Below are 27,742 nucleotides of genomic sequence, written 5' to 3'. Positions count from 1 at the left end.
GAGAGGAGATGCAGGTGGGCGATGACGGGGACAGGGCCAGACTGTACGCCTCACTAGGCCCCACCCTCTCATGGTTAAAATGCCATGAATCCCAAGTATTTAAATAGGAAACAAATAGGGATTCTCTTAGAATCATGTCATTAGGCTTCGCCACCTACTCACAGAAAGACGATCCCCAGGAAAACTCTCCATTCTGCTCACTTCACTAGGAAGTGGGCAAGATGCAGGAGAATTGCCTAATCTTCCCTGGGTGTGGGGATTACCCGAAAAATCCTGCCTCCCACAGGTTCCAGGAGAGTAGGCAATTATGAATTGGATACAGTGATACCAACCTGAACAATGCAATAAGCTACAGCAACCAATCATATACTTGCTTTCATTAACCCTCCTTGCAGTAGACTTGTTATATATATTTGGGCGCTATGAGTTACTGCACTGTGTAAATTATAATTAATTGATATACTTCTGCATCCAATGGTGGACAAAAGAGTTTGCATGTATACCGCAATATGATTTTCTAATTAGCCCCTCTCCCTATATTTAACAGGCTGATTTAAAGTAGTTTTGATGGACTTGTCAATGACTATTACTTTGAGGGTATACTGTAGTCACTTCTTTTGACTATATGTAAATAGGACTCTAAATGAATCCACTTTCTTATATCTATTGAAGAAAAATATGACAGTTCAATGCTACCGTATTGTAACATCAGACTCATTTGTCTTGTTGCAAACCAAAAATTGGTTAGAATATGTTAAAATTTTTAACATCACAAATATGAACAAATAACCATTACAAAGTCATTAGCACCAAACAGAAATAAGTTTAGTAGTAAAGTAGATTGGTCCCTAGTGTGTAGTACGCAGAATAATAATTCAAAGCCACCACTTTAATCACTAAACTTGGCAGCACTCTCTCTGAAGCTTGGGTCTGAATTAATCTTTGGCTCTGGAGAATACTGTCCTTTCATGACATGTCTACGTGTGCCCTCTGTGAGCAGATCTATTACAAAGGAAACATTGTTATTGGCTCTAAATAGTAACATAAGCAAACATTTACTCATTTCATTTAAGATAAATGTGAGATAAGAAAGCATTAAGTATTAATGAGCAGCAAGATGTAGATATGTTTGATCTGGGTCACTTAAAACAAACAGAAAGACAATTGCAGCGATAAACAACAGGGATGCTTTACACAATGATCAGTCTTGATCTTATGATGCCATTCATGATGTTAAGCTGTTTTATTTTTTAGTTTGTAGCCTTTTGGCTTTTGCTATATTCCTGCCACAATTGCTGCTTATTAGATAGAACCCTCATATCTGAACGATCTAAAGCTTAGATTGAGGCATTGATGTGATTTAGAAGAATGGTCTAGGTCCATTGGCTCCCCTAAAGATGATGAAACGTTTATTGGTTAGAGATGCTTGAAATCTTGATCAAACCAATCTTGAATATATTGAAAGTATATTTTTTGTATTCGACCAACGTGACATGTATTTGTATAACTGCTGAGCTATTATCTGAAATGTGAAAGTTAAAATCCATTAAACTAGTGTATAACATGTTGCTCTTTCTGTTTGTTAAAGCTGAACTACCACATACTATATAAAGTTTACTAACCTTCTTCTTCCCTTAGCCGAAGCACCATGCAGCCAGTTTCACAGAGCTCTTCTAATTCTGTAATACAGAACTGGCTAATCAATTTCACATGCCACAATAAAATGGCAACACATGGTTGCAAGTTACCAGGTGAACCAATCACAAGCCAAAGTGTCTTGAATGCAGCTTGTGATTGGCCCTCTGGCTCACATCCCACTCCACAGCATTATACTGTCCATTTTTATTTGACCAGGTTGCAAGAAGAGCTGCAGCTGGTTTTCCAAGTGCTTCAGCTATAATGATGTACAATTAGGTGGTAGCATGGCTTTAAATGGCTATATGGGAGATTTATCAAAGCTTGGAGAGAGATAAAGTGGAAAGAGATAAAATACCAGCCAATCAACTTCTATCATTTTACAGGTTGTATTTAAAAAATGACAGTTAGGAGCCGATTGGTTAGTGATTTATCATTCTCCACAATATCTCTACCCAAGCTTTGATTATTTTATAGGTTTTTTTAAAGTATTTTTTATAAATTTAAACCATGAATATTTTTGTGTTTTGGGTTTTAGTCTGAAGTTCAAATATGCAGTTCACATAATAAACAAAAGAGAACACACAGTACATAACAATACTTCAATGCAGCTATTTAAACTAGAGATGTGCAAGGAGCCTGTGTTTTGGTTTTGGTAAAACCTCCCTCAAAAGATATTGGTTTGGCAAAACCAGCCTCAACTGTTTTGGCTCAAAGTTTGGGTTTGTATGTTTTTCACAAAACTGAACCGCTCATCTCTAATTTAAACTTATGGAAGCAGCAACATTGTCCAATCTACTCAACTTGGTCAAATGTATTTTTCAGTTAATCTAAAGTTCAAGAATTGATACAATTTTAAACTTAATAAACAATTTGAAACAATTTCCAGCTTCTCTATTGGTAGTAGCTGGTTAAGGAAAAACTGTACGGTTTTAAAATCTACAGTATGTGTATAAATGCTTGACATTTATGAAATAAACTCCCTGAATGAATTTCAATCATGTCAAGGGATAGTTTAGATCTTGTAGGTGCTGTTGAGTGAATGTAAGATGATAACCATGACTGGGACATAATTATTTTCAGTTATATGGCAGAGAAGTAAAAAAGACAGGTGAATCTGTGTTATATGTAAAGAATAAGATAAAAGCATTCCAGGTAGGACTGAAAGTATCTGAGACTGGTAAAATCATTTTCAAATAGAAAAAATATATAGAACACCAGGACAAGGTAAGAAATAAGGTTATCAATGTGGGGTGATAATTATTAGATATTTCAGTATGCCTGACGTGAACTGGAATCTGCCAATTGGTAAGTCAGCTAGAAATAGTGACATTCTGGATTGCTTGTGTAGTTAAACTCTTAATATTTAACAAATCAACACAAAGGAAGCAATCCCAGGGACGTAACTAGGTATTTGAAGGCCCCATAGCAAAAGTTTGTAAGGGCCCCTATGTACCACCCAATGGTGAAAAATGTATATAACACATGAAACTTTGACAAAAAAGATGTGCACCCTAAGATCTGGGCCCCATAGCAGCTGCACCCCTTGCACCTATGGTAGTTACACCCATGAATCCTGGATTAAAGTAATAAAGTGCATTATTGAAAGCTTTGTGCAAGGTATGTTGGTAAAGCCAGAAGGCAAAGATTCTCCAATGAAGGGACAAAGAGACAACCTTTCAGAAATATAGATGGACCCAATCATTTAAATATAAAGAGCACATTATGCTAATCTAAAGGAGAAGGATAAAGAAAGATAAAAAAACAAAATTGGTACAGTCAGTAAAAGAGAGAAAAATGTTTTTTTTAGATGTTTTAGAGAAGGATAAAAAAATAAAGTTGGTGTGACTCAACACTGAAGGTGGTGGATACAGATGTGTCCTCACTTACTGATTGTCCATATGCCATACGGAACGAGATTCTGGGCACGACTGGGATTTTCATAGAGTATTTTTTTACTGTGTTTTTCTTTAAAGTTTGCATCTTAGTCAAATCACAGGTGCAGCAAACAGCCATTAGCAGCGTACTAGAGACTCTAGCACACAAGCACACAAGGGACTCTGCTATAAGCACACAAGAATTGGTTTTACACATGTTCAAGTCGCAGATGAAACACAATGCAACTTGAAATGACGAGAAGCCACTGCTGTTCTTATCTGAGCCCTTTTCACACATATTCATACTCACTCACAAAGAGATGTACAAATGTCGCACACCGATGAGCGCAAGATTGCAAAGTAGTTTTGTTGCTTAAAGTTGCTTTATTTATGCAAATAAGATGATAAAGACGCTCGCCGTGGCCGAATTGCATGGGACCTGGACCGCTGAGAGGGGATATTTGGCACGACTGAATCAATGGTAAGAAAGGACACATTTGTATACTATGTTGAAGGACACAAAGGAATTAAACAAACTGTAATCTCTAATTAAAGAGCGGTAAGATATACCCTACTGTACTGTAGACAAAAACATTTATTACAAACAAGGTGCAACTTGAACTTTCAAAAATAAAGGTAAATATTTCAAATAGTACAGACAATACACATCCACGAGTATAAATAAACCTAAGAGTATGGTTTGCATTTGCAGTGACATTTACCAAACTTTTTATCCAATCTCTGCTGACAAGAGCCTGGATTTTGACTCAGAGATAATGGAATAAGTAAAGGTCTTGCTAAAGGACAGGAAAGAAAGGGCACAATGCAGAGTGGAATGCAAGGCAGCCATTACTACTCTCACATTTCTTGCATAGAACTAAAAATGTATTGTCACCCATATGCACAATTGTATGCAGTGGTGGCTCCAGAGGTGGGGCTGCAGTGCAGTCCAAAATTTAAATAGGGGAGTGATACCAACTGCCAGTGAGTCCCGACCAGTGATGTTTGGCAGCAGTTAGTGTGGCTCCCCTATTTGAATTTTGGACCGTGCTGCAGTCCCACCTCTGGAGCCGCCATTGGCTGTATGCATCTCCTGGGCCTGACTTCCCAATCCTTACAATTGGTTTCACAGCCGTGGTCATGATCAGTGCACACTTCTACTGGCCCTATCCTCACTGTAATAGACTCGTCTGAAAAAAGTTGTAACCAAGTTGTGTGTGATAAAGATAAAGCTGGCTTGTGTTCAACTCGGCCCCAGCTCCCAAATTGGTGTAGTTATTGGTGTAAGCTCAGAGGAAGCTGGCAACTAGTGCAGTTCCTCAGGAATCAGTGATGGATCATGTTTTATTTATTGCATTCATTAGTGATATTTTGTGTAATCTACAAGGCAAGGTATGCCACTCTTGGACATGATACACAGGTCAGGTACATTAAGAGCATGTTCACATAATTGTGAATGTATTCAGAATAGCATGCAGATGCATATATATCTGAGAAAGTTGTATTTTTTAGGTGGACAGGAGTAAATGAACTGATGATGATGATTACAACAATGATGATGATGGCATCTTCAGATGTTTATGACTCTGCACTTTTTACATTTGTTTTTATTGTAAATTATGCCCATTTTGCGACCAACTCTGCATCAGTAACCATCTAGAAAAGACCCGAAAAAATAATACAACAGTCAAAAGTAAGAGTGTAGTTTAGCTGAGAATAAGGTCATAGGTTATGTGATAGAAACATTAAAAAAAATGTAAGTTTTAATAGAGCCCAGAAATGCAGCATTTAAAAGAAAAAGGAAAATAAGATAAAAGACGTTGAAGAATTAAGAAAAAATAAGAATAAGAATACAAAGAGTAAAACGTTGATAGTCTCCCAGATGTTGTAGTGAAAACTCTTGCAATAAAATAATAAAAAAATATATGAGATAAGCACACACCCTTTGTTGAAACATAGATTGGATATGTAGCAAAAATTAAAAAAAAAATCAAGACAAAAATAGAATAAATAAAAACAAACAGAAAGAAAGTCAGACTAGCTGATCCTTTTGGTTGTTCTCACCATAAAATTATGTTCCTGTACTTCTATGTCTAAGTAAATAGTAAATTAAGTAAAATTTCTGAATATCTATCTTTATTATACCCACTCTTGCCACCTACGACTGAAACCTAATGGCAGTTATCATCTGAGTAGCTAAATGGATGATCGGTCGCTTGGTTGATCAGGCTTGTATTTATACTTGATCATCTGTTTTTGAGAAGAGAAGAAAGAGGCAGAAAACAGATCACCGGTGTTGCAGATTCATCTGATAAAGCCTTCAAGTGTATAATGATATATTCAGCCCTAATTAGCAGGATGTGGCTGCCATTATGTGCAGATTGATTAATAATGAAAATGTATGAGATTACAAGATTCTACTGAAAAAATGTTGAATTATACAAATGGATAATACATTTATAATCTTTTTGCTTTTACAGTGTTAAGTCAACACATTCAATTCTAGATTACAGTTTGACAAAAACAAAAATATATATATATATTGTATTTGCTACTAGTTTACAGCATACATTTAAAATTTCTGAAGTAACAAAGGGGCCTATTCATCATCATGGGTTGGGTATGGGATGCCGGCAGTCGGGATCCTGGCATCCCGACACCGGCATCCTAACAGGGCTAGTATACCGATACTTGTTGTTTGGTACTTAGTGCCTGACCCTAACCCCTAAACCTAAACCCACCCCCCCATGATACTTACCTTTGGTATCCCGGCAGTCAGGATGCCGGCATCGGTATTGTGAGAGGCATCTGGATTCTGGCGCCGGTAATATCATCTCTGGCATCTTGGCCGCCGGCATATTGACTGTATCCCCATAATCACTAATGGTCCCGTCACACATGCGGAAATGCTAGTATCTGCATGTTGTGTTATCATTCATTATTATAGGCCCAATAGGGCCACCTAATATTCAGCAAAATCTGAAAACTGAAAGTTTTTGAAGATTGCTTATGAGAATCAACGCCATTTTCCCGGAGCCCTGCACCCTTCCTATAGGAAGGAGTACTGGGGTTGCAAAGAGAAATTTGATTGGATCCATCCATTGTCTCCATACAGTTTGACCTTTGGCTGTGCACATGAATGACCATGCGCAGATGGCCAACATAGTTCAGTAAGCAACACTTATGGGATTGTGGGGACAGCTGTTTTCTGGAGCAGTTGCCCCCACACCGGAGCAATACTGAATTTGCTGCAAACTGATTATTTTATTATCTGGGGATGGATGATGAAATGGTCCCTAAGACATAAACTAACAAACCGACAAATAGTTAAGTGGAAAATAATCAACAAAATAGAAAATTAACTGGATTTCTCTTGCTTCAGTGGTCTCAAATGTCAGGAAAATCTTAGGGTGATTAATATAGATGTAGGACTTTCTTTTTAAGCATATTTTTTATTATTATTATTATTATTATTATTATCATCCTTTATTTATATGGCGCCACAAGTGTTCCGCAGCGCCTTACATAGTACATAGAACTAATAGGTGAACAAGAAACAAGTAACTTACAGTACATTACAGTGCAGGACAAGGACACAACTTATATACATTGCTGAAATAGTGATTAAAGCACTCACAATAAGCTGCCGGGAGTTGGCAGTCCCGTGTTAGGTGCCCTAATGGGGAGTAGAGAGTAGAAGAAAATGAGGGAAGAGGTCCCTGCTCATGAGAGCTTACATTCTAAGGGGATAATAAATTAAAAGTTAAAAAAAAACAGAAATGAATGCAAAGAGAAAAAATATATCTTAAAAATGACTTTCATCTGCATAAAGAAGTTATTAGGAGACTTTTTGAGTCTGAAGATCCAGTCACTGATGTTATCTATATACTAATATACCTTTCTTGCTTGGAATATTATATATTAGCTCAGTAAGAGTTAAGTGTACTATCTGTGGTCAGACTACTGAAAAATTCTAGTGCGATGGGAATGCAGTTGAATAATTTTATTAGATTGTATGCATCCTAAGGGGATGAAAGTGAATTTCAATTCTCAGAATTTTTATAAATATTTCAGGACATTTCAACATAATACATGACTTTAATATCTCATGTATATATCTACCTACTGTAGCAATATTAAGTTATCTTATATATACTTTCGTCTTAACTACAGGGAATTTTGCATTTGTGATGAGGTTATGACAGCTGCTTTGTTTTGGGTATCAGTGTCATCTATTAGATGTTGTGAGTCATCCATGACATCGATTGATTTTTCCTTTTCTATTCACTAAATCAAGAAGACTGAAGTAAACCGTGCATCAGTGTGAAAAAGTCACATCCCATGATTCGACTAGAGCCCAAAGGCAAACACAAATCGGACGTGGTTGTCAGGAATCTGTGATCTCACTCATGATTTTTTAACAGACTGTCTAATTTTGACATAAATAATACATATATTCATATTTATTGATGTTTGTGTGTTACAATGCTTATAGTCGGCGCAATGTGCTTTAGGCGCGCTTTCAGATCTTTCTCAATACAGTTTTAAAGTAAAATTATTCCAGAAGGATTTCTACGGTGTACTCTTATTGCTTTCATTTTATGGTAGCCCAACTCAGTGTATTTAGAAAGCAAACAATAAGAAGTTGCTCTCCAGATGCTGCCATATTTCTTTGTGAATCAGAGTATTATCACAGTTCAATAATAGACAGCACTAATAATATTTTATATATATATATATATATATATATATATATATTAGGGAGAAAACTAGGCTTCAGCTGGCTATCAAATGCAGTAGTTGATCATTCACAGTTCTCTGTGGAGATGACCTGCCCAATGTCAAGTAGCATTGGGCCGGTGTGGTTACCCCTGACCTATGGGTAACTGTTAAAAACTGTATGTCGCAGTGCCCTTTAGTGCCCTTTAGTGATATTATAATTTAAAAAGTGTCCCTTTCTTGTTTAATATAAATAATAGTGGCACTTCTTATAGTAATAATGAACAGCGTGTCTATATTGCTTTTAATAATAATTAGTGCCCACAAATTGATTAAAGTAAATAATATTTTAGTGAATGGGAGCTTGTGACTTTTTTTCTACTCTCCTAATAGTGGTTTCCCCTAAAATTTGGTTTGTGTTAAATACAAGAGAATTAGAGGTTTCAAAATGGCTGCACATCAGAAAGAATTTACATATGGCAACGGCAAACCAGGGAATAATAAATCCGGCATCTAGGAGGGCAAAGTTGTCGCCAGTGTACGGTGATATGCAATGGGTTTGATGTGCCAGAAAGCACACAGGTTGATCTGATGTTCATAGGAAATAAAATATTCCATATTCCAAAAATTTACTAGGTCATATATAACATATATTTGTATATATTCCTGCAATAATTTTTTTTATTATCATTTATTGCAGTATATTTTAGATATTTTGCTCCTCATCTTAAAATCCTGTTTCAAACATTGTTTATATGTTTTACTTTTCAATATTCTACACAAGATTGCACATCACTTCATGCGCCATTCTGAACATGGAGAAATGTTTTCAGTCTATGGGAAAGATTCAATCGTTTTTAGCGAGTCCAAAAGTAAAGGGCGCCTAACGGAGCTGTTCGATTGTTGCACTGATTGGACGCGAGTGCCACGGACGCCCAGATTTTCTGCTTGCACCTTGTGGAGAAGAAATTTGTGAAAAGTTATCTGTTTGGGTGCCCAAACGAAAGTATTGGGCACGCTACCGAAATGATAGACAGATTTAGACGCTTTACGTGGCTAAACCTAGTGCATTTGGTTTGACAAGCTCAATAAGTAATGGGTGCCTGAGGCATTTGTGCCCACTGGAACAGCAATTGAATAGCTCCGTCGGACGGCCATTACTTTTGGAAAAAACAATTGAATCTCCCCTCTATTTGTACCATTGCTAATATGTTTCACAAACTATTCCAACAATATTTCAGTAATCCGTTTTGTGAGTATTTTTCTTGTAAAAGTGACTGCTGTTTCATACTGATGACATAAGATCGAGGAACTCCGCATACAGTGGGATTTATTCAAGCTTCTAGAACTCATCGGGATATATCCAATAAGCTTTAATTAGTGAGATGGCTTTCGCTCCAGATCCTACATTATTCTGCAAAGCCAATTTTTTATGCTGAGAGTTATTTTACACACTTGAGGGGAAAAGCCATTTATATAGATTCACAGATATTGCCAATAGCATTGAAGCACTCACAGCTGTAATGTTGGGAGTTACCAGTACTGACACACAAAACACAGATAATGGTATTGGGAGTATCAGGCCAAACAGGGCTATATATAACACACAGAAGAAACACTATTTTTTAAGACTAAAGCTGGCCACACACTAGACCAACTTACATCCAACCAGCCAACTTGTTGATTGGTTGGAATGAAAATCTGGTAAGGAATGGGAGTAAATGATGATCAGCAATTTGCTCCTAAATGCCAGAAAACAGATGAAAATGGTTGTCTGACAAGTTTGTTAAATGTTTGATCTAAACTATTTGTTCAAACAACAGTTTTGGTCCATTTTCCAGCGTTTGGGAGCAAATTGCTGATTGTATTCCTTACCAGATTTTCATTCCAACCAATCAACTAGTTGGCTGGTTGGACTGATAATCTTTAGATGTGTGGCCAGCTTAAGGGGCCTACTTATCAACGAGTTTTATAAGTGATAAAAGTTGTTGCATATGATAAATGATATGATATGATAAATGGTGCTCCAGCCAAACAGCTTTCAACTGTCATTTTTTAAACCAGATGACAGTTAGGAGCTGATTGGCTGGAGCACCATTATCATACACAACAAGTGTTATCAATCATTGCATATGATAGAACTCATTGATAAATAGGCCCCTAATTGTGAGATCGCGCACGTCACTCAGTGATCTGATCATGGCACCTACCTTGCTGGTACACTACTATAATATTGACTCCTTACTTCAGAAGCTACCAGATTAAGTTATTTTACTTTAATAAGCGTGTTTTATTGTATATGTGCAGGCAAACTAGGCAATTTTTGAAGATATTTTGTGTAGCATTACAATTTTTATTGCTTGCTTATTTTATTTGTTATTTCATTTTCCATGCTTTACAAAGGGACGTTAGTAGTCTTGAAAGCTTGCCATTTAAATCTATTTGTTAGCCATTAAAAAGCATAATTTTAACAACTCTTTTAACACATTAAGGACTTCTACACACAGGATTTGAAAAACAATGTGGGATATATTTACTAAAGTGCGTGTTTTTAGAAGTGGTGCTAGATAACTGTTAAGTAGAATCTGATTGGTTGCTTTGGGCAACATCTCCCATTCTAAAAACCATCACTTTAGTAAATATATCCCTGTGTGTTAATTGTGTAAGCAAATACTCATACTTTTCCCTCGCTTTTAACAGCGTGTTTGAAGAGTATTCTCATGGGTGTGGTATGATATGTTGACTTTCCTAGTAGTGACATTCATCATATCTACACGAGAATGTTGACAAGGTCAAAATGTAGACATTGACCATGTGACTGTCACTTCCGGGTCAGAAATGTGAACCTCCAGCATTCCGGTAAGTATTCTTCCCCTATCCCTAACCGTAATCCCTGACCTTAACCCTCCCTCTAGTGCCTAACCCAAACCTCCCTCCCCACACAGCCTAACCCTCCTGCCCGCAGCCTAACCCTAATGTCGACATTCTGACAGGGTAGACATTACAGATGTCAACATTCTGACAATGGTGACACGTTGCCTGATGACATTTTTGTTGACATTGTGGTGTGGACAATCGCAATGTCGATACCACAATGTCAGCTTAATCAATACATCCCATTCTCATTGCAGCATGATATGTACATATTACACAATTTATTTAAGAACCATTCTACTAAACTTTCTTATATTTTCTTATATTTTAAGGTTAACGCTGCTGAATGGTACAGGCATAGCCAAATTTACAACAGGGCAACTGGGGCAGTCGCACACACTGTGGGGCCCTTACATATGACCACATAATCTATGTGGGGGGCACTGTAGCATATATCTGTGTGGCATAAGGTGAACTGAGGGCACTAAAGTGTGTTTAACAAATTTGTGGAGCTGGGAGTATTTACACTTTATAATTTTTACCAACACCACCAGCATAACATATTGACTATTTTATTTGTAGGGCTCCCCACAAGTTAGTTGCCCTGTGGCCCCCACAAACCTTAAGGGGCAATTTATCAAAACTTGAAAGGAGATAATGTGGAGAGAGATAAAGTACCAACCAAACAGCTCCAGACTGCCATTTTACATACTGTGTTTGAAAAATTACAGGAGCTGATTAGTTGGTACTTTAGCTCTCTCCACTTTATCTCTCTCCAAGCTTTGATAAATCTTCCCATTAATCTGACACTGGTTACAGGCAATGATGAAATTGGTGCAACCCTTGTCAGAAAAGGTAGGTATCCATAATTTTTTAAGCTTTCAGCGATCAAGTACATTTAATAGGCTTTAAGTATAAAGCTTTAATGAAGAAAGCACTGAAAATAAATGAGGACTGTTGCTAGGTCAACAATAGAACAGTGAAGTCAAAAGGTTGCTAGGAGCATTGATGATTTGTCTCTTACAGAACATGAAAGAACTGTTACGCAATATCTAATAATGGCATGCATCTGTCCAGTCTGTAAAGCTATTCACACCTGGGTTTAGTCTATTAAACATAGTGAAGAACTGAGATAAAGGGAAGAATGTGCTTTAGAGCAATGGAGAGATTCAAAGTTTATTATTGATTTTATTATTTTTATATTTTCCCTATTCAATGTTCCGAAATAAAGAGTTAAAAATATAATCTCTGTGAATAAGATTCCATTACATATGGTAGCATTGAGCAATAGAAGCCAACTGAACACAGGTCGATAGGGATATTTCATAAGCGCCTTCTGTATAGTTTTATCAAACTTCCACCTCATCTGATATGGCAGATAATAAAGATATCTGAACACACTATATTTAAAAAATAAAAACATGTATTTAATAATATAGAATTAAAGTCATATACAAAAAATAAACACACTAATCAAATGCACATAGATATAGCACAAATTTGTGCAAACTTCAGGAACACAATACATCTACAGTATATCATACATAGAATGCACAAGCTGCAGATAGGAAAGGTTCTTTTGATCAGAGTTGCAACTATAACAAAATCAGATAAACTATAATCAAACAGTGGAGCTTCACAAAAAAAACCAAAAACAAAAAAGAATATATATATATATATATATATATATATATACTTTGTATAGGTGCCTTTCACAGTATATAGAAGGAACTAATCAGTCCCAGTAGAAACTATCTGTTCCCGTACACAATTAGAGTGGATGTTTAGTTACCTGAATGTCCTCCAGCCCTCCGCAGTCAGGCACAAATACATACTGGTGGTCACATCACACAGTGCTGCTCAGTGTAAAAGCCGCTAAGACCACAGTACATACTTGCCTACTTTTAATTCTCCTCCCCGGGGAGGAGAAGCAGGTGGGTTGAGACGGGGCCCCGTCCCCTTCTCTGTAAATTGCAGCAATTGGCGCACATTTAAATAGGGGGCAGAGCTACATGATTACTGAAGAATTGCATCATTAAGCCCTGGCCCCTACATGGGGACCAGTGATCGCCTCGGAAACTCTCCCCATTCTGCCCACTTCACTAGGAAGTGGGCAGAATGTGGGAGAAATGCCTACTCTACCGGGGGTGCGGGGGATTTTGTGTTTTTTTTTTAGACTGAGCGCGGCACATGACATCTTGGTGTCACACCGCACCGCCGACACTGGAAGAGAGGAACAAAGAAAGGGGTCTGGCTGGCTGCGGATATAGAAGGGGGGGTTGGAGCAACAGAAGGGGAGCTAGCTGGCTGGGGACACAGCAGGGTGGGATGCCTGACTGGCTGGGGACACAGCAGGGGTACTGTCTGGCTTTGGACATAGAAGGGTGTACTGGCTGACTGGGGACATAGAAGGGGGGGCTGGCTGGCTGAGGATACAGAAGGGGGGTCTGGCTGGGGACATAGAAGGAGCAATGTGCTTTTTTCTGTGGGGAACAAAGTAATTTCCTCTGTGGGAACAAAGTAATTTCCTCTGTGGGGAACAAAGTTATTTCCTCTGTGGGGGAGCAAAGTTATTTCCTCTGTGGGGGAGCAAAGTAATTTCCTCTGTGGGGGAACAAAGTAATTTCCTCTGTGGGGGAGCAAAGTTATTTCCTCTGTGGGGAACAAAGTTATTTCCTCTGTGGGGAACAAAGTTATTTCCTCTGTGGGGGAGCAAAGTTATTTCCTCTGTGGGGGAGCAAAGTAATTTCCTCTGTGGGGGAGCAAAGTTATTTCCTCTGTGGGGAACAAAGTTATTTCCTCTGTGGAAAACAAAGTTATTTCCTCTGTGGGGGAGCAAAGTTATTTCCTCTGTGGGGGAGCAAAGTAATTTCCTCTGTGGGGGAGCAAAGTAATTTCCTCTGTGGGGGGGCAAAGTTATTTCCTCTGTGGGGCAGCAAAGTTATTTCCTCTGTGGGGGAGCAAAGTTATTTCCTCTGTGGGGGAGCAAAGTTATTTCCTCTGTGGGGGAGCAAAGTTATTTCCTCTATGGGGGAGCAAAGTTATTTTCTCTGTGGGGAACAATGTTATTTCCCCTGTGGGGAGCAATATGCTTTTTTCTGTGGGGAGCAACGTCATTTCTTCTGTGGGGGGGGACCAATGGAATGCCTTGGAAATATTAACAGGTTATGCTGTCCCTAATCCTATGGTTATGTTAATGCCATTTATTCATAAGTTAGTCTTTTCATTTAAGGCCCTGCCCCTTATTGTGAGACCACACCCCTTATTGCGAGACCATGTCCCCTTTCTGTGGCACGCACAAAAAATAATATCTTAAGCTTGTTTGAGGGGGGAGCACATATTACAAAAAGTAATACTAAACAAGAGGGTCCTACTCGCAAGAGCTTGCAATTTATTCTCTCTTTTATTCAGCCAGACAGATCCTAAAACATAACTTATTGTTTCAATATAATATTTGTATATATTTGGTCAAAATTGTGGTACAAGGCAGTAATTAATGTCAACGTGATCTACTGTACTTAATGGCTGTATCTCGAAATACACTGTACTGTATATGTCTATATTACTGTGATCATCTCCTTTGGGACTTCTGGGAATAACAAAGCAATACTATGATATGTAACACTTTGCTACTGCAATATGTTGCCCTTAGTATTCATGAAAGTCTTGCTATATGCTCAATACAAGATTAAAATACAAACACTATATATCTTCCTTTAACCCAACAGAGAGTGTAAAAAAATGTCACTCTGTATATATGTACTGCACTGAACTGTTTCCAACTCTGCTACTATTACTAGGCTGAAGCATTCAAGATGAAGCAATAAGTTATAAGAAGCAGCTACATGCATAAAATTGAATAATGGTGACCTTTAATTGAACCAGGCAGTGTGACAATCTCAATAAATTAAATCTTTCTGGAAGTGTACCATATTTTCCTTGGCTAATAAATTGGCTGGTATGTCAGCCATTGCAAAGTCTAAGTGTTATAATCCTTCTCTTACTTTTAAAATACACTGTTTCCCATGTTCTCTTCTCTCACACACCAAACAAGCAGGGGGAAAAAAAGTCAAAATGACTACAATAAATTACTGTACAGTTCCAAGTCTAAGAACAGCATTAGAAACACTGCTGCAAAACTTTTACTTGCCAAAAAAACAGCAAGTTCACTTTATGATTCATGTATATTACTAGTCTATCTGTCTCCCTGTCTGTCTGTCTGTCCATACACATATAGAAACATACATTGTAAACATACACAGTAATAAAACACAGGGTAAGAGGGCACTGCTTGCAAGCTTGCAAACAGGGCCGGTGCAAGGTTTTTGGCACCCTAGGCATTTCTTCAGCTTTGTGTCCCCCCCCACCCTCGGATAGCTATACAAGCCCTTATACAGAACCCCAGCAGTGGTCCCCTCTATGCAGTGCCCCCAGTAGTGCCCCTTATACAGTGACCCCAGTAGTGGCCCCCTATGCAGTGCTCCCAGTAGTAGTCCCCCTATGCAGTGCCCCTTATCTAATGCTCCCAGTAGTAGTCCCACCTACGCAGTGCCCCTAATATAGTGCCCCAGGTAGTGGTCTCCCTATGCAGTGCCCCTTATATAATGCCCCCAGTAGTAGTCCCCCCTGTGCAGTACCCCTTATATAGAGCCCAGTACTAACCCCTATAGTGCAGTACCCCAGTAGTGGTCCCCCCGATGCAGTGCTCCCTGTAGTAGTCCCCCCCAGCAGTGCCTCCAATAGTCTCCCCCCCAGCTGTGCCCCGAGTAGAAGTCCCCCACCTATGCAGTGCCCCCAGCAGTAATCCCCACCTTTGCAGTGCCCCCAGTAGTGGTCCCACCAGTGCAGTGCCCCCAGCAGTAATCCCCCCCAGCAGTGTCCCCAGTAGTACCCCCCAGCAATGCCCCCAGTACTAGTCGTGCCCCGCTCTGGCGTCCGCTCCTCTGTCCCCCGGGCCGGCCCACTCTGCATGATGGGAGAGATGTCATGACATGTCTCCCATCACTCACTGCAGGAGCCGGAAAATGGTGCTCATGAACGAGCTCTAGCCTGGCTCCGGCAGTGGGCACAGCAGCCGATGAGAGTCTGTCTGACTCTCATTGGCTGCTAAAACAAACACACAGCTGCCGGCACCAGTGGCTGTGTGTTTGTTCCTAGCAGTGTAGTGCGGACTGCACTTATATGCAGTCCACACTACCACCCTGCAGTGGCCGGTGCTCTTAGGCAGCTGTGTAAGTTTGCCTAGTGGTAGCGCCGGCCCTTTTTCCAATCTGAAGGTAAATAAGTTTTTGACACATGAAGCTAAATCATACTGACTTTTTTATTTCTCCCCTCCAGTATAGTTCCTGGATAGATGTTACGCAATCACACCTCATTATGACCCTGCTCCCCGCAACATCACACAAGGGGGCGGGGCCATGATGAGGCAATGCGCCCTCTGTCCCATCTATTCCACTACAAAATAGATTGGGTATGGAAGGGTGACCTGCTCTCCTAGAAGTTTGTGTGGTGTCCCCAAAATTAAGGATTCTCCAGGATATTCCAGATGAGACAGCAAGTTTGGGCTAAATACCACATACTATATATTAGCTAACAGGTTTCAATGGGAAAATGCTCTTAGTGTGACAAGTTGCACCCCCCCCCCCACTCCACACCATTTCTTACCAATAGTACACATACGTTACATAGATCTACAAGGCATTGCATACCTCCTCACAAAGGGATTTAGTCAAAATGTCGACAAAGATAATGAATGTCTACATCACAGTGTCGACAGTAATGATGTCAAAATTTGCAGAATGTTGACATTAGTGTTAGGCTGCAGGTGGAAGGGCTAGAGTTAGGCTGCAGGGGGAGTTTAGGATTAGGCTGTGTGTGGGGGTTAGGGTTAGGCACTAGAGGGAAGGTTAGGGGTAGGGATTAGAGATAGAGGAGAAATAATCATGATGGAGGATCGGAGGTCTGGCCCGGAAGTCATGGTCACATGACCACTGGGGCCCAGAAAACGCTGCTGGAGCTGCTGCAGCTGTCGGGAGCAGGTAAGTCACTGCAGGGCCACCAGGGATGATATGTAAACATTGTTGTCATTGTCTAAATAATGAAAGTTGACATGGTCAACATCGATATACAGACCATGTTGACATTCCCATGCCGCAAGATGAATGTCAACTTTATGACTGCTAACATATCATACCTAAACCTTCCACAAGTAGTGACTCTGCATATAAACATAGTAATGTCACATACAGCCTGCAGGAAGAGCTACCTTTTGTACTGAGTGTAATATAATTGGCTTTGTTAGATAAACATTCCACTTCTAAAAGCAATTATCTGGCTGCATAAGTGTTCAAAGGAATAATTACAAAACACATTTTAAAAGCATTTGAACAGGGAGTGTCTGTCAGTCAGGCTCTATATTTGTCCATACCCTTCCATGCCCTTGTCCGAGCACCAATGCAGATTACGGGGATGCGGTTTTGACTGTAGAAACACTTGTTGCAACAATAAGTTGTGAGACACAAATACAGTAACTATAATGAATGTCACGTTTGCCAAATCTCTCAGGTTTCCGCAGAAGTTCTAATGATTTTTGCTAGTATATCTCCAATATTGTCTCCATTTTAAAATGTTGTCCAGTTGCAGATTTGCCTCTTCTCTGGCCCTTAGTAAATAATACAGTTCCCATTATATGTGACTACACTGCGAGCTGTGCTGTGTAAGGTAAGATTTATGGAAGGTAGCATTAAGAATAAAATTTGAGTACAGTGGAAGTCAGTAGAAGCCTGTTAGAATTATATGGCCATGTGGTAACGCTATACTGACAGTTATAATGCCCTGTGTCTACTAGTCAAATGAAATCCCAGAAATTCTATGCACTGAGACTTGGCTGACTTTCAGATCAAAATTAAATCACAGTAATATAAGTTTCTTTTTGAAATTCTACAAAATCACTTTGACTCTTCAACCTCAGGGCTGTCTAGGATGGAACAGTCTGTAAGCAGACTGTGAATCAGTCTGGGGGGGGGGGGCGATTCAATTGTTATTTGGGCAGCTATTTGTTTTGTGCGTTTATACATTTCGGAACACATTTTGCAGCACAAGTGCCCTGTCCTAGCCAACATACAATCTGATGTTAACCATTAATTGTCGTTTAAGATCTTCAAAAAATACAGATTCACACTGCGTCATTATTTCCTGCAAGAGCGCCTACTTATCTGCCAGTCACATTTCACGGGCACACATTCATGGTTCATAAGCAACACCCGGGAAATCTGTCTATGCGGATACATCTGAAAAACGTACATGGTTTAAAGATTGAAAGGTAACTTGAAGGTTCAATGTACAATTACAATCACCCATTTCATTAATTTTGAGTTTGCCCCTTTTTTCTTAAATATTCATCAATTTAGTCTTATTTATGTCTTAAAGTATTAATGACAGGGAAGAGGCATCTGAACATTTAATACATAAGTTACTTTGCAAGTAAGAATTGTTGACAAAGTGCGCCTGAAATTGAAATTTCATGCAAAATTGGGAGGTGGGGCATTGCTAAAGGCAGGGCCGTAACTTGGATAGTGCGACCAGTGCCATGGCACAAGGCACCGCAGGGCAGGGGGCACTGTTTGGGCCTGTCAGGTTTCCTGTTTATTATCATTCTGACTTGTAGCTTCCTCTTCTTTTATCCCCAGCATCTCCTGGTCTCACCTATCTCTTCCCTGGCCCTTCCCCATGATGCCATGGCCCTTTTTCAAGTGCACTATCTTATGTCCCTATTTAAAAAATGGGGGGAGGGGCGCAAATGCTCTCTCTGGCACAGGGCACCAAAAAGTCTAGTTACGGCTCTGGCTAAAGGTATACAGTAGGGAAGAGGTATGAGGAAAAAGTCGCCTTTCCAAGTGCAAATTTTCCCTACCTTTATCTCATTAAAACAAAAAAATATCTACTCTCACAAAACATAATCTTGATTTTGCATGCAGGTGTTAGAGTAGAAGCACTTATTGGCCTAGTCCATAGAAATAATCTGTATAATAATTGGCTAAGGTCAGTCCTCTATCTATTTAAGTGCAGTCGAAGCTGGCAGCAGCTGGCAGCACACGCCCCATCCCCAACAGTGCCAGGATGGGACAGACCACTGCATCGGGAGGAGGAATACTGACTGTATCGGAAACAGATTTCGTGTAGCGAGGAGAAAAGGGGGCAGGACAGGGCTAGGATCCCTTTACTAGTATATTACAATTTAGCAAAGGTAAAAGCAGCATAAAAATCTGGAGATCATTCTGAATCATACCTGCTTTCTCAGTGTGCATATGTCGTTCATTGTTTTAAAAAAAAAATAAGAAGAATTTCAAAATAAATTCTCTTTATTTTCAAAGACAAATCGACTGAATGTAATTCCTATTTTAACAAGATCAACAACTCAAACATACACACACCCACTCCCACAAACACTATATAAACTCATAGAAAAAGCATAAAGTACAATTAAAAGCACCTCACTACAGACACTAACTGGTTTGTAGGTTAATAATAATGTATATAATAATAAACATCAGTGCAGCTGGTAACATTGCGGCTACAAAAGCAGTGACAGGTGACACTTCAAAAATCACCCCATTCACAATGAATAACAAATAAAACCAACTCCTACTATGCTGGGTATATGACTTCCTCATGATTCTTCCACCATTGTTTGACTTAAATCAGAAAAGAATATAGAATAGTGTACTATATTACACTATTATATTTTTTCTGATTTAATTAAGTCAAACAATTAAGTCAAACATTGGTGGAAGAGTCGAGAGGTTTGTAGGTTGATTATTATAATAATAATCCTGAATGACTGTAAAATCTATCACTGTTTCTTGATTATATAACAATGGGAAAAAACAATCATTAACAACCATATGTATCATAGAAATAATGATTCTAATGCTTTAAAAATTATTTCTATCCTGGCAAATCAAAATTTTAACATGCATATTCCTCCTTATATTACTTATTATGTTCATCCTATGATGGACCCTAGTAATATGCTGTTCATGGCATTTTACTAATTTAAAATGGTTTGAACAACATGGGGTTACTTTGAACCTATCTACCTTACAGTGTTTATCACTATAGCAGGAACAAGTTACATCAGAGCTGTTTGGGATTTGGTTCACCCATTGAGGCTTTTTAGACTTTATCAAATGACATTCAGCAGTTCAGCAGAAGCAAATGTATCACAGATCTAGAAATTACATACAGGTAATTGCTTCATTTTTATGACTTAACTATTGGTACTGTAAGTACTTTTCCAGGAACGTTCTCAGAGTCATTTTCACTGATGGCCAGAAGATGATGTTTAATGATTGAAAAGTGCATTTTTATATAACTGATATTAATAGCCACACTGTATTAAACAATATGTAAGTAACAGCATGGGGGCTTCCTTCATTCAACACCAGGGTGGCACATGTCAGGGGTCCCAGTTGAGGTGCGGGGGCGCTATTTGTCAGGCTCCCTGCTCCTAGGGTAGGCGATCGACCTTCGATGATTAAACACCAATGTGGCCGATGGTTTTGCCATCGATGGTGGAAAGCCAATGGTTCTCTGCCATCGATGGCACAGAGCAACTCCAATGTTTTTTCTTCTCCCTTTTCTGGTCCTGGGACATGGAGCATAGTTCCGCCCCCAGCACTAAGTGCAAATCCCCACCCCCAGATTGGATTGGCCCACTGACCCATAGAGCAGGACTGACTTATAGAGTAAGGCTGACCATCGATGGGCAAAAGCATCAATGGTTTCATGCCAATAGTTACACACCATTGATGGTTAACCACCAATGGCCATCCTTCCTATTAACTTCTCCTATATACATGTTGGATAGCTACTTGTGTCTGCTATCTAACACATTTTGGGAGCTCTGATGTTCTGGAGATTGTGGTTTAGCACTACACCACTATCTAAAGCTATGGCCACTGTATTGGGTGAAGATAGATTTTTCCACAGTACCAAGCAAAAGCTATTGGGTGCAGCAGTGAACACTATCTTCATGCCTTCAGGCCACGAGTGGCACAGAGAAATGCCAGGAGTGATACAGGGGGAGCCAGTCCCTTACTTTGCAAGGAGTACTCAGACCCCTAGATACATCCCTGTTCAACACATACATAGGAAGGGAGATGGCTACACAGAAAGCAGATACTGAAAAGCACAAATTTATAAAGTGACAAAATCATTGTCCAAAATTTGTTCTGAAGTCCTACATGAAAACAAAGACAAACATAACGCTCACATTGTGATCTCCTGTCGTATTTTTATTTTTCACAAGAGCCTTATTTGACGCACAGAAGTACAGAATATGAATATTTTGCCATGCCTGTCTACAGTCTCTGTGAATTAAATATACTTTGTCAATATGTATTTGTCAACTAGACAGCTGAAGTACCAAAAATCAGTTCAGGGCAAAAAGGTTTATGAACCCTCTTCCTTTGGGATTAAGAATGTCCTTTGGTGAAATTTAAAAAGACCCAGAGACATATGTAATGTTCTCTGTCGCACTTGTAAAAAAAAAAGAAAAGACTAGGATTCGTATCTATTAGACCTTGGGAAATTGTAATTGATTTATACATTATTATATATAACTGCAGTTTTTATATTATCTCTGTCATTCTGTAAAATGATAATACAACTAACCGTAAAAATAATAGTGGGGCTGGTTCCGAGATGAACACTATTAACACAGTATCTGCGTATTTGTACTATATGGTGGAGTCGTAGGGGGAAATCAATCAGCCATGGGGTTTACCCCACAGATAATTGATTGTGCTGACCGATTCAGTTAGCTGCAGGAAACCTACGCAGTAATTACCAGAGGTTAGGATGAGAAACTGGAAGGCTTTGATGAAGTAGTGGGTCTTGAGGGCCCGTTTGAAGATTTGTACAGAGGTGGAGAGTCTGATGGGGAGGAGAGAGTTCCAGAATATGCCCTAAAGAGAGATATGCCTTACACTTGTTTCCACTTGAGGTTGCCAAATTATTTTCACAGCCTTTTACAGCTAAAAAAACTGACATTACATTAAATATTACTTTAAAGTACAGTAGTATAAGTGTTTTCGTGAAGATACTGTATCTGCAAATGTTTAATACACAGCAACCAAGTGCCTGAAAAAAAATAATTAAAACTTTTCAAAATTATTTCTGGAAAAATATAAAAATAAAACATAAATAAAAGTAATGTTAAATAAATAAGCTATATAGGGGCTGTACAGATCATATCATCTCACATCATTATAGAATACTTTAAATAAAGAGTATTTCACAAGCAAGAAATCAATGATAATGCCTTCCCAACTCGTGAAAAGGAGACTTTGTGATTGTTTACTGCCACTTCCAAGATAACAACTATGTAGTCAGAGGGATGTAAAATCAATAATAATAATTAAATTGCATATAATGTAGTATAATACTATGTGGTTACTCTCCGATCTGTCAATTAATCTAGTCATAAGAAGGTCAACCACTCACAATCATTAGTTCGCCCAAGCATATCTTCTTAACCATGCCACAATTACATGCTGTCATGAGCTAGATTAAATTAAAAAAACAAAAAAAAGTTTCTTCTCTAACAATGATAAACATCATAAAATAGCTAATAGTAATAAGCATAAAAAATAGATATTAATCAAATTAACGTAAAATGTAAATAATGTAAAATAAATTATGCAGCATAAGATAAAAATGTTCACTATGTATGGAAAAGATACCTAAAAAGACATCCGCAAATAGAAGTGGTCACTTATTGCCTGTAGTTTTGACAAATATTCTCTAAATAAGATGCAATCTTCTAGCTATCACCCAAAACTGTGATATATTGACCCAAAATGAGACTCAGAATCCTCAAACAAGGCAGCGAATGAAAATGAAAAACTGCCAATAGGCTTCTACTACTTATGTGAAGGAAACATATCATTTCTCTGCAGGCATTGTATTTGGAAAATAGCTGTGAACCTTTTTCTGTGCTTTGTACAAGTTATGTGTTTCATTATAAATGCAAGAGACAAAAATAACTTTTTAACAATTTTTGAATATGAACTTAAAAATGTTTAGGATCAGGTTGTGCTACGACGGCTCTGGTCACCTGACACTTATAGCACAATACAGCTTACATTGATCATCAGCAATTATTTCAGTCTTCCAATTCCATTCATTATTTAACAAAATAAGGGATGTGTTTTATGACCTTGAAAACTGGTGAGAACCCCACTTAAAACTACAGATTGCCATCTTCTTGGGTTGCTTTATAGACTGTAGATATTGTGTCCGTAGCAGCTGGCAATGATACAGTGCCTGTATTAACACAAGAAGGAATCCTTGTCACTCTGGAATGAAGGATCCAAGCCAAAATAAGCCAGCTTTTGGCAGAAATAATATCTGATATGTAAATATGTGTGGATAGGCTATTTTGAGACTAAGAGAATAAAAAAAGGAAGTAATGACAGGTTTGTGGTTAAGGTTTGTGGTCACATAAGGGTAACTTATGAAATGGACACAGTGACCCTCAATTTACATATTTTGTATTGTTCTCACCCCATAATATAATACAGGCCATTTTCCTCTCTTGTTCCTCTGTCTCTGGACCACAGTCTCAGCCTCCACTGACCGGCAACGTAATGTCATAAAGTCATGTCATTATGAGTGCTTCTGACAGCCGTGCTTTGGAAAAGTTAGTGCTGGCGAGTGGGGACTCTGGTCTGGCACCTCTTTTGATGCCCATAGCAAATATCATGGGGCAGTGGTTACACAGCGGCCACAACTATAATTCAGTGCTGAATAATGATCTAGTACACCTAATTTCTTGCTTAAAAGATGAGTTAGAACAATAACTGGTAAATTATATCACCCAGAGGACAAATGCATGCACAGTAATTTGCAGATATGGGGATCAAATAATGCTGATTAGATGACTTAAAATGCATGCACAGTAATTTGCAGATATGGGGATCAAATAATGCTGATTAGATGACTTAAAGTTATTGCAGTTTATCTGATATTTAGACAAATAAGTTAGTATTAATCATATTAAGACTTCTAAAACTAATGGGGACTCTGCTTCTCAAGATCCCATACCTTTATATTTTCATGTCTGCCTAACAAGTAACATTCCTTCACCAAAACCCTATAGAAATTTCCACCTTTATGGACCTATCTTAAGATCTGATGGTTTACAGAAAGGATATTGTATTTACTGTATAAAAAAATATCCTATATAAAAAGTGCCCTTTTGCAATCTGGAATCCTTAAAGGTCTAGCAGCACTTGAAACATGTCTAGTTCTCTTGCTCAATTCCAAAGCTTATCAATATTTATCATAGGAATATGACCTAAACTGATGGACTTTGAATGTGTTTCTGAATTGATAATCTACTTTTATGGTTTCTCATACATACCCTCGAATAGTATATGGTATATAGGGGAAGTGGTTATGGGCTACTTACAACATGGTAACCGGATCACCAGCACAACTTTAAACATGCTGTTTTACCATAGTGACTGCCAGTCCCACATACCCATCCCGTATATATGTCTACAACTATATCGAGTATAAATCTGAACATCTTCCAAAACTGTAGATTGATGCTACTTGTCCTTTCCCTACTATAGAATTGTAATAAAAATTCTATGTTATCTGTAGTCTAATCACCCTTGCCTGGCGTGGTCACATGAGATGCGACCACGCCGACCTGGGCTTTCCCTGACAAGGTCACATCTGATGCGACTGTGTCAGATACACCCATTGGCGGCTCCTGGAAGGTAATCTTCCGACAGCTACCAGACTCAGGAGGCACAGTGCCGCCCCCAATGCTCCATCAGATCCACCCCAGTCTCCTCCTCCCTCCCCAGGCACAGTGAAGGCTGATCCTCACAGGATTGCCCAGCCACAGCTGCAGGAAGGCACAGTCTTCCTGCAGCTGTGGCTGGGCATGTATGTCTATAAAATAACGTCTATAAAATAAAATAACGAGACTGTGATTCCACCTAGTAAACAAAGCAGTCAGAACCGTTCCTGACAGCATACAGAGTAACCTTGAACTTGTCTGAACCAGCATGACAAGCAGCAACACTCTATGATGTTCAGTTGATTGTGATTCGCCATTTCATTTGGTTGTGTTTTCTGTAGCGTGCCGAAAATATGCTAAGTTTAAAAGTTGAACAAGGTGTCAATTTGAAATTTTTAGTAACATTTTTTCGATATCAAGGGTGTCATTTTGCAAGAATGGGTTCCAGAGGGCACAACAGTTACCCATCATTATTATAAGGAAGTTTTGAAAAAGCTGAGAGAAGGAGTCAGAAAGAAACGGCCACAACTGTGGAAAAATGGTTTCATTCTTCTCCAGGACAATGCGTCTGCTCACAGCACTTTCTGTGAAGCAGTTTTTGACCAACAATCACATTACTACACTTAAACATCCTCCATATTCTCCAGATTTAGCACCTTACGACTTTTATCTTTTCCCAAAAGTTAAATCAGTGCTTAAAGGGCCACATTTTGAATCAGTCGATGCTGTAAAGAAGAAAACAGCAGATATGTTAAAACAACTAACAGAAATAGATTTGCTCCATGCCTTCGACCAGTGGAAAACAAGACTACATCTATGTATTAGTGCAAATGGGGAGTATATTGAAGGGGAAAAACATTAAATTTGTAATACCAATAAATAATAAAAACACCAATAAAGATGAGTTAATTAATCAGTCTCGTTATCTAAGGCATACCTCATATATATATATATATATATATATATATATATACTGAATCAAGATTAAATAGCTATTCTTTCTACACTTTGGTTTTAAAGAAAATCATCAATTTTTGGGACATTTTCTGGAAAAATATTAATAAATATATGGACAGTAGTGGGTGAATAAAACTAGTATTTGTAAAATATAAAGCTGGGAACCTTCGAAAAAAAGGAGTGATATCCATGTTATATCTGAAGACAATATAGGATTCACATAACCTGTCCTTATGGTTTCCATGACTAATTAATCGTCATATTAAGTTTATTGCTTTAATTTAAATTCACTGGACCCTCACAATAACTTATACGTATAATCTCCAATTTCTTATTTCTATGTGTGATGGCAAATGTCCATTATCTAATTCTTTTAGTTCCTTCTACTGAAAACCTATATAAAGAACTATGGGGGCGATTCAGACCCGACGCTAAGCCGCGTTCTCTCGCAGCCGTCAGGGGGCGGATATGCAAATTCTGTGATCGCACAGCCAGGCTAAAGGATGCCCTCTATGTCTTAGAGAGCGACGGCAGAGTGAACACACGCCGGTGTAATGACGCCCACTTTTCTATCTCAGAACACGTCATCTCCAGGAAGTGTATGTTTAATCGGTAACATTGAGAGCCATCGGAGCTGATTGCTGCCCTTAAGGTAGACCCTAAGTACTGCGATCACTACAGGCTGAAATACAACTAAGTGAAGTGTACAATGACGCTTCCATGCTAATTATGGACGCCCATTAATGCTGTTTTGTCGCCCAGACACGTCTGCGTTTACAGCACCACTCCCCCGTTCACAAGCACCTTCCCCCGTTACCACCCACAAACGACGCTATCTGTCACTCAAAGTAGCGTCCAGTCCATGTACTACGAGCGCACGATTCCCAATTGCAGTGAGTGGCTCGTGCATGCGCATATTGCCACATGCGCAGAGGGGCGAAAATCGCCCATAGAATGCGTTCGCGGCTTATCGTCCTGGTCTGAATCAGGCCCTATGTTCTTAGCATAATTATGGTCCGTTTAATTACTATGTTTTCTTGCTACTAGAACAACAGTCGCCGCCTTTTTGGAAAAGCAGAAGATTGGACCCTGAGATAATTTGTCATCATAATATCAGCTCATACTACATTATCATAAGATCCCTAACCATATTTGTTGCTTAGTACAGTGCATCATGATTTAAAATAGACTATGAGAGGCATACACAATAAAAAGTAATTGCAATAAGCATCATTTTAATGACTTTGTAACATAATTAAATCATCAAACAATAAGTGTACACACCAGCAAAGTATATGCTGCTCTGAGGAAATTCCTATGCACATTTTAGCTTATGTGACATCTTCATGACCAGGTCGATCGCATCAACACAGCAATTATCATCTAAGTAGATGTAAATTGTAACTTGCTTGTTTAATGAGTTTTTCGGCTATAAAAGCAGAATGCTTATCAAGATTTGTAACAATTCCCCATATAATGATAATGATAAGTAAAAAGACAAAAAAGCTTTTTTAGTTTTTTTGTAGACTTTTTTTTTTTTAAATAAAATTTACAGTAAATTTGATAAACAAATTGTCGCGACAATATTGTTCTAGTTTGATACAATAAGGGTTGATAGTGATTTCTTAATGACCTGACTTTTCTTTCTACTCTGTCTGGAAATAATTGAACTACAGTCTTAATTTCACAAATAGCTTTTACAAACCCCACTCTAAAAGCTTGGTCATGGGTTTGTAGTTATGGGTCAATTAGGTCCTTTCATTAGAATGCAGAGGATACAATTTCATGCACCATTTTTTTCTTTAAAAGCTTTCAAAGTTGAAGGAAGTTCAGTGCATCTTCCTTGAAGGTAAAGGAAATAAAA

At 38.7% G+C, this 27,742-nt stretch overlaps 1 protein-coding gene across 4 annotated transcripts in view; it reads right to left on the bottom strand.

The window, feature by feature from the left end:
* Positions 1 to 27,742, bottom strand: part of PCDH7 (protocadherin 7) — a 797,933-nt gene that overhangs the window by 137,988 nt on the left and 632,203 nt on the right. For 2 of the 4 annotated variants that reach the window (XM_088482963.1, XM_088482965.1), the window contains exon 3: positions 1,623 to 1,679. The exons of the other annotated variants lie outside the window; for them this stretch is intronic. In XM_088482963.1, coding sequence (XP_088339089.1) covers positions 1,623 to 1,679 — 57 coding nt within the window. The remainder of the gene's footprint in view (positions 1 to 1,622; positions 1,680 to 27,742) is intronic. 4 annotated transcript variants of the gene reach the window in all.

The sequence above is a fragment of the Taudactylus pleione genome, unplaced genomic scaffold, assembly GCF_031769625.1.
Source record: "Taudactylus pleione unplaced genomic scaffold, aTauple2 ptg000302l, whole genome shotgun sequence".
NCBI lineage: Eukaryota > Metazoa > Chordata > Amphibia > Anura > Myobatrachidae > Taudactylus > Taudactylus pleione.
This window is presented reverse-complemented; position numbering and strand designations above follow the sequence as displayed.